At 33.3% G+C, this 9,056-nt stretch overlaps 1 protein-coding gene across 1 annotated transcript in view; it reads right to left on the bottom strand.

Moving 5' to 3' along the window:
• LOC108969682 (GTP cyclohydrolase 1) overlaps window positions 1-8,091 on the bottom strand; it is a 32,551-nt gene extending 24,460 nt beyond the window's left edge. The window contains exon 1 of the mRNA XM_018934564.1: window positions 6,859-8,091. Coding sequence (XP_018790109.1) covers window positions 6,859-7,168 — 310 coding nt within the window. The 5' untranslated portion in view covers window positions 7,169-8,091. The remainder of the gene's footprint in view (window positions 1-6,858) is intronic.
• Window positions 8,092-9,056: the final 965 nt, after the last annotated feature.

Genomic DNA, 9,056 nt, shown 5'->3' with positions numbered 1-9,056 from the left:
TAAAAAGTTCGCAATTGGAACCTTGATCCACGTATTCCAACATGTGAAGATAATTTTATGTATCAAATTTGGTGGATATCGGTCGGGTAGATTCTGGGAGTGAGCGTCATTATTACCTGGTTTCAGTTACTTTTCCAACACAGTATTGATTGAGGTGCATAAGGGATTTGCCCTGAGTAATTTTGGATATTGTATCATAAGTGGTTTAGGAGAAATGTAAATTAGAGGGGAAAAAAATTTCAAAAGTTTTATTCCACGGGTGCGATCCCTTGTGCCAAATTACGGCTTTATATTTTAATTAAGTGCTTAGTTATGACACTTTATAGTCTAATGGCGTCTTTAATGGCGTTTTGTAGGTGTTGCACTGTTCTGATTACGTCCATTTACGAACACGTCCTTACTTTTTTGCTAAAAAAAACAACTATGTCCAGTTTTATTTAGATATCTTATTTACTACTCAAGTTATCGCTTTCGTAGACGAACAAACGGCCGGATCAACATACAGACAGTCACTCGGATTTCAACTCGTCTCATCAACTTGATTATTTATGTACATAGTACATAACCCTATAGCTGACTCGAATAGTTTAGTTTTTCTACGATTGAAGAGCAAAAATAACATTTTCAGCATATTCGGTTATGATCGAACGCCAAAACCAAAATTGGTGTGCAAAATTTCGATCTTGAGTAAGCATCACGTCCTGGTAGGTGTTTAGAAACCGATGTGGATAAAATAAAATTGTTGGTCGATGCAGATCGAGATGTTATGAAAATTTCTACTAAAAACCTAATTTACTTAGTGAACGACACCAAATCTTTTCATGTTTTTATCTGAAAAGATGTTAATAGTCATTGATGAAAATTTCTTAGCGTATAAATATTTTGGTCGAAAGTTACTTTTTATTCTTCTAATCGGCTTTGTAAATTACAAATAGGAATATCAAGAAATGTTACATAAAATGGGGCAAACAATAGTACTCGTATTAGTCCATATTGCCATAACCATCTGCGGTCCGTTATTCTATTTCAAATAACAATAATTTTTCCGAAATCCTGAATCCGTTCATGACGTCAAAAATCACTAGGTCACTCAGGTATATATGGATTGTACACATTATTATCTTTGAATTAAATAAACAGTTACCGATATTTTCTATAAAAGCCATTTTCTATTCATTTAGCCATTATTTTGCACAGTTTTGTCCCGATGACTTCTTTCATAACTTGTGTACAATACCGAGTACAAAAATTTAATTTAACATGGTAATTGAGATACTGGAGAAAAGGTAATATGTATACATAATTTTTAGATCAGAAAACAAAATTAGTTACAAAATTAGAATATTCGTGAAAGAGCAAATTGTTTCTACAAAATTGTAAAAATAAAATTAATAAAAATAAATGTAAATGTTAAGAGTATTTAATTTATTACAATTTTGGCGTGCAAAAAAGAAATCGAGCCTATTTGTCCGTATTAAAAAAAATGCAAGTATGTTAATGAAATTAATTGCYACACATGTATTGACCGCAATCATTCATATGTGAATTAACTAAAAATCACGTTTATAGAAATGTAATAATGTGTATACACCATTTGTGCAAATGTTTTTGCAAGAATGCAGTGCAAAACGTAGCAAATCAAAGAGCCGAAGTTAAGTCAGTGGCTGACTGACATTCAGCTGCCCGTTATTTTATTACCAATGTGCGGCAAAACTATGCGAAAAAGAATATTGTAATAAAAAGTTGAACTACGAATCGGCCGTCAGCTGTTGCTTGGCACCAACAACAGTAAATGGTTAATTATTTCAAGCGCACACAAAACAAGTTAAGCTAAATATTGAACTAAGAGAGGTAAATAACAATAGAATGTTAGAAACACAGTTACATACTTACATATGTACATATGAGCGTATGTGAGTGAGTAAGTCAAATATTTAACCTTCAAAGAATTTCATGTCCGCCGCACGTTTAAAAGTAGTTCACTCGTACATTAAAAAAAAAAAGAATAATAAAAAAAAACAATTTGAAGTGCCTAATTAAAAAATGCTTATGATTTATTTGCATTTTCCTTCTAACCACACATAATCGGCGCTATAAAGACATGCAAACACACACAGCTCCACAATTGACCGTTCAAGCTGTCAATCATTTGCTCGTGCGTCAGCTTGCACTCCCCTTTTCAAACCTCAGCTATTATTTACTCTCAAATTGAAACATCAAGTCATTCGAGTACTTCAGTTTTTCTGCTATTGTCTTCTTTTAATTTTACAGCAGGCAATAATTTTTTCTTTATTTGATATTTTATGGCAAACGCCACGTTTTTACCGTTTCTGTAACCAAGCGCATATACAAACATACGTATGTTATTGTGCGATTTTGTGCGCTTGAATGTAATTGCGGCTACTTGCAAAAATTAAAATGTTTAATGTATTGTTTATTTTTTCAATGTCAAAGTCAATAACGTATTTATTGTTTTTTAGCACAGCATCAGCAGGCCTTTCTATTTCTTATATAAAGTAGTAATGTTTCATGGATGTTAGATATTGCAGTTGTYTTTATTTTTTATTTTTTACTGTTCACAAGAAAATGCAGTTTAAGGTAATAATTATATGCATTTATGTCGATTATGTCCGGCGAAACTATGTAATGAAAAGATATAAGATATGAAAAATTCAAATATCCAAGAACTGGATTCTTTTCCATTTTTTCAAGAAATCAGCTACAATTCGTATGCTTGTGTTTTGAAGAAAGATTGATAAATTAAAGCCATTAATTACCAAGAATACTGAAAAAGAGCTATTTTCAAAGATTTCAACCAATTGCTTACTGAATACGAATAGATTGTAACACATAACCATCAAAATGTAAAGTGTTTTGATTGGTACAAATTATTCAAAGAGTGTCGAGAACCCGTTGAATACGACCAGGACAGCYATCAAAATCAACTGATGATCAACACGTCAATAAAATAAGGGAATTGTTTCTTAAGAATCGACGATTAACAGTCAGAGATCTTATTAGTATCGTTGGAATAACAGAAGGATCAGTGAAAACAATTTTGAAAGATCAATTGGATCTAAGAAAAATGACAGCACGATCGGTTATAAAATTACTTAACTTTTTTTTTCGGAAACCAGCGCCAGGATATCATGAAACKTACTATTACTGACGATGAGTATTGGATATATGTATGTATACGGACCGGAAACAGACGATCAATAGGCTGAATATCGTGGCAAAAGTGAGCCAAAGATGAAGAACCATGTCAAAGCAGGTTAGGAATCAAAATTTTGTTTACAGTTTTCTTTGACTATCGAGGTATGGTACACACCGAATAACTCCCGACCGGCCAAACTGTTAATACGGAATACTATTTGGGTCGTTTGCGCGAAGCTATTCGTAAGAAGAGATCGAAATTTTGGGCCGAAAACTCTTAGTTTGTGCACCACGATAATGCACCGTCGCATACTGCATTGATCGTGAATCTTTCGCCAAATTTTCAACAATTATCGTGCCGCAACCACCTTATTCGCCTTATTGAAGGCATTAAATTAATGAATCGCTAGGCGCAATGAATGCTATTCCGGAAATTGACTTTAACCACTGTTGCGAAGATTGGAAAAAACGTTGGCACCAATTTATTGGAGCCGAAAGAGGATTACTTTGAGGGGAACGACATATATTTATTAGAATAATTTAAGTATTTTAAAGTTATGAACAAAGTCTTACTATTTTTTGCTCATAGTCGCTCTAGCCAATTACCAACGATAGTGTTGTTGTCTTTTCATTGCACGTGTCATAGTTATTTTAATGCCTGCAATTTGAGATTATTTTTATGATTCAAATTGCTACCATTTCTAAGGTATTTCATCAGCGCGTACGTCTGTATGTGTATGTTTGTATGTAAATGGATGCGAGTGCATAACAGGTAATGTGGTAAAGGGTCACCTCTATGTGGCGGCACAACATAGAAACCTGTGTACACAATTAAGCACCGACAGATAATCATAAAAGCACACATACACGCACGCATACATACGTATGTCTGGAATGTTAGTTACATTAAATTTATTTGTTAAGAATTTGTAGTATTTAATGGGCATTGGAATCAATCAGAACCGCACAATTCTAATGTTATTTCTATTTCTATGAAAAGTATCCATTGTATGCTGTAAGATTCGGTATACAATGAGGTGCACATAAACCACAAGTGCATATTGATATTGATTTCAGCCATTTGGCGAAGTCGTGTGAAAGGCCTTTGTGTTTTGAAATTTAATCTCGCCTTTTTATGGTGTTAAATTGACATTGAACATCTACACATGCTTATGTACTATATGTACGTGTATATTTACGAGTTTAGCTGTGTAGTGCATCTCAAACGTAGCGGAAAAGTAGGCAAACTGTGCGTAAGCATTAACTATATTGCAACCCTACAATTTTACGGTGAATTACGACCTTTTCCTTTATAACGGTTTCATATGTTATAGAACTGCACAAGGTTGCATTTGTGTGGATCTTGGTTTTAGAAGTTTTTTTTAGTGTCACTGAATATGAATGAGTCAGTGTCAGTATTTGTGTAAAAGGAGCTGCATACCGAGGCAAAAGCACTGAAGCGGAACTTCAGAGTCAATTGTAATATCGATAACTCTGTTATTAGCCTTCCTGACGGTGTTAGTTGGCGATGAGAAACCTATTTAGTTTAAGGCCAATACCTTGAATAATAACCTCAAAAGCTGTATTATGTACTTCCATATATTCAAACTATCTCCGAAACCAAAAGGTTGAGCTAAAAACGCTTCCATCTTAAATAATTGCTCTTGACAGCCTCTAAAAGCTTACAAGACAAAATTTGCCTTCATATGGGGGGTTTCAAAAAATAACGGGTATTTTCGGTTTTTAAAAATACTATGTATTCATTTCATTCTAAAACTCGGTTTTTGGAATAGTCTTTAGCTCTTTCAGCTATGCGCTTTTAATATAATATATGTTTGTAAAATGACGATGCTTTAAGGATTTCTTTATTTATGTAAATAGGAAAAAGTGACACAGACGTTGCATATCGGGTCAATATGTTGTGTATTGTTTTTGGTCATGAACTCACGAACAAATTCTTTGATCTATTTCTTTTAACGAAYGCAAATAGCCAAACCCATAAAACCACGTCTAACGATGCTAAATCTGTCACGGACAAAGTAAGCAATATTTACAGCTGAATATTTTATCATACTGCAGGGGCAGTTGCATATACTTATCAAAATAATTAACAAACAAATATTGACATTTGGTCTCTCCAAACCCGCGAAATTTTTATTTCAAAATAGCCGTTTTCTTGGGAACACATCTCGTACATTGAGTTGTAAAATTGTATTTAAATATACTTTTAAGTCTAAAAATTCTCACCTAGAGTTTCTTTTTTTAATTTATTTTTTTGTGAATTGCTAGCCTGCCACAATTAATTAATGTTTTTTTTTTAATTTCAGAGGATCCGGTTCAGAGACATAGTTGTCACCGCAATCGTCCCAGATATCAGCTGTAGTTCATTTCCAAATAATAAGTTTTGATAATACTAAGTCCTAAATTCAAAGAATTTGGGAAACTAAATAAGTATCTTGCCTTATGCCCTACACTATTGCAAAATATCTACCATGTTCCGTAGTTACTTGCATACTCATACAAAAAGAAGCCCATTAAAAAACTATTATTACGATGGGTGGAGTAATCTTCAATTAAATGACAACTGAGCTCAGCTTAAGATTTTAAAATAACAATTCCACAAATCTGCAAMAAAAATTAATAAAATAAGCTTTTATAAATAAGGAAAAGGTAAGCTGTCGAACAAAAATCTTCGAATTCGGGTTAAGATAAGCGTGAGTCTTTTTAGTCATAAAGAGGGTCTGCTTAGTAATAATATRCAACATTTTGCTGTCGCACACTTATTTTTTTGATGTTATTTGTTTTCAATATTAAATAATTTTAAAACTAAAAATGTGGTTTCATTATATTTAACCCAACTTACATAAAATTTGCATTTAATATATCTTAAATTAGACTATTCACATTGAAATTCATCAATAAAAGTGAGCTTATTGCAAGTTTCTACGGAAAAAAGTAAATTTCAAGAATTATTTATTACGCTCATAATGCAAAAGATTTGTGTTTCATTTGTATTTATGACAGCAACGATTATTGTGGCAAATTGGAAACAATAAACGAAGATTTTTGAATAAACTATCACAAAATTGATATTTTTTGATTTGACATTCTTTTTGCAAAAAATCCTGGTCGATGCGACACCAGCGTGTATCCTAAATTTTAGTTGTCGGGTAGCACTCATTATTACATTGGTGGCCTTAAGGCTTAACTAAAAAACAACGCTGATGGATACAACATGAATGTATTATTTAAAAAAGCAAAATCCTGAATTACAGTGGAAAATATATTTGCTCTACGAATTTTAATATTTTACAAAGTATTTTATTAAAAATTTWGTTTGATCAATTCATTGATAATTAGTGCCTATAATCAGATGAWAGAGTTCTGGTGAAGAGTAAGAAAATTAAATATCTTTTTGGGATTAAAAAGGATTGATGATGATTGATCAACATTTATTTTTTATTATTTTTGAATTAATTGTGTTATCCCTATTAAACACTTTTTATTGGTAATATTTGCTCTTAAAAGCACATTAACTAATCCACCTTAAAATTTTAAAGCAATAAGCAATTACATACATGGAGCATTTACTTATGCGCTCTGCATTCCCATACCAGCATTCGTATATAATTAKTGTATAAACATTCCTAATACATATCTACTTACATATATATATTATATAAATTCCAAAGACATGCTCACCATTTTCACTGCCATTCTTGCCGTTCTGTACCAGAAAGTTGCTGCCGCTGCTGCTTGTACCACTAAAGCTGCYGTTACTTCCATTTACCGTTAATGCCAGCTGCATACTATTCTTATTGGGCGGTGAATGCATCAGCTGTTGCGGCGTTTGCTGCTGTTTCTGTTCGCCGTTACTTGAAAAATCCTCTGCAAAATGGCGCTGCAACGCAGTTGCTTGCTGCTGCTGCTGTTGTTGTTGTTGTTCTTGTTGACTTACGGTGGCGATGCCGTTTTTTTGCTGCTGGCATACTGTTTCACTTAACTGCTTCATTTCGATATTAGTTTATTTTTAATTTTTTMCGGGCGAAATATTCAATTATTATTCGGAGAATTTGGCAGCTGAAATGCTTAGACGGTTATACTAGCTTTTAAAATGCTGTTTAACTGTAGCACAAACTGTAATTCACAAAACTAATGTTTTGTAGCTTATTTTTGGTGGTTACTAAAAACGCGTTTTTTTTTCAATTTTTTTGTTTGAAGTTATTAAAAATAACAGTAATGTTACTTTAAAAGTCGTTTAGTCGCACTTTGTGCATAAAACCATCAATTTCAAATGGCTGCTTGATATTATTTGTTTGAAGCGCTTCAAGTTGACACTTTGCTTTATTTACGTTAGTTTCCTTACACGCACTTACACTTTATGCATACGTATGTATTTTTTTGTTTTGTTGTATTTTTCACTTTATTCCCAAGCTTTGTTGCGGCGCGTTTATAGTGCTTGACGTTTGGGGTTTGGTGTTTGGCGTGTCGCGTTTCACTTTCCTCAGCATCGATAGCCGACTAAACGGCTCGTCATTTAGTGGAAACCTTTTTATTATGAAAATCGGAAAGTTCTTTTTTAGCTTCTTATTTTTGTTGTTGCCTTCTGCTCTGTAGCTGCTGGTCGCGCGAATATTATGGTACACATATATTTACATACAAACATAGCTTCGCATGTGTGTGTGTATGTGTTTTTGCTTTTTTGTTGTTTCTATTTCCTTCAATTACCGTTTGTGTGCTTGTGGTTGTAGTTGTCGGCGCTTTATATTATTGCTCTGCATTTGAATCGTTGCCAATTCGGCAACTGATTTGTTGCTCAGTGTCAGTATCGGCTTCAATTACATTTACTTTGTCTTGTTTTTGTTGTTGCTTATGCCTTAGTTAGTCGAAGCTATTGAATTTTGTTCGATGACTTCAAGACATGCTACRCTCTCAAAACCGTGTCTAAGACTGAGTCTATGACGGGTAATATTCTCCATGTTACTACGTCATTTACCGTTCTTATTATTGCTGTTTCCATTCTTTTCTCTGTAATTTTGTGGATTTTGCAAAAATCAAGCACAAAGTAGCTCTTTCTTCAAAGTTCTGTTAGACGCTCAATGCTCACGGAACATGTAGACACATGTTACACACACACGCATGCGCGAGCACCAAATGCACGTCAAGCATAAAATCAACACTACTACTCACTCACTCTCGTGTATATTTGTATTTGTGAATGTATGCTAAGGGGGTAAGTTCCGTTGACACATTCGATTCTATGTCATATCTGGTTACTAAGTTGGACTAGTCACCGTAGCGGTCACTGAGTCATTGRCTGTTGTCATTCGCTCACATCTCTTGCTCACGGCTCTCGCAGTGCTTCACACGCTTTTTTGTTGTTGGTCTCAGCTTTAGCTGCAATTGCTTACACTATGTTTTTGTGTTTAACCGACGTAATTTTGTTCACTTTAACTAAACCGCAAAGCACAGCAACAAAGCTTACAGTTAACTTGTCAATAYATACATACATCCATTGTAAACCCGACCACTGTTAGTAATTTGTTAATATTCCAGCTAATGTAACATCGCATTGCCTTATTTACATAAATTCCAAGTGAGCGAATTTATTACAATTATGCAGGTGCGTATACGCAACAAAAGTTTCCACTAAAAGGATGTAATGTTACTCATACGACACAGGGCTCACCAGTGATGGCATAAATAAACTAAAAACTGTTATAAAAACATTGAAAAGTGTTCTAAATAAAATTTACTTTTTATATTTTAAAATAACAAATTTATAAACATCATCTAAATATTAAAAAAAAAGTAAAACTTGTTCTGAAAACAATGAACATTTCTATAACAAAAATAATATTAAAGCAAAAATATTTATGAAAGTTAAAAAAACTTAGATA

The sequence above is a fragment of the Bactrocera latifrons genome, unplaced genomic scaffold (assembly GCF_001853355.1).
Source record: "Bactrocera latifrons isolate USDA-ARS-PBARC rearing strain unplaced genomic scaffold, ASM185335v1 scaffold_260, whole genome shotgun sequence".
Lineage (NCBI taxonomy): Eukaryota > Metazoa > Arthropoda > Insecta > Diptera > Tephritidae > Bactrocera > Bactrocera latifrons.
Note: the sequence above shows the minus strand (reverse complement) of the source record. Positions and strands in the feature narration are given on the sequence as shown.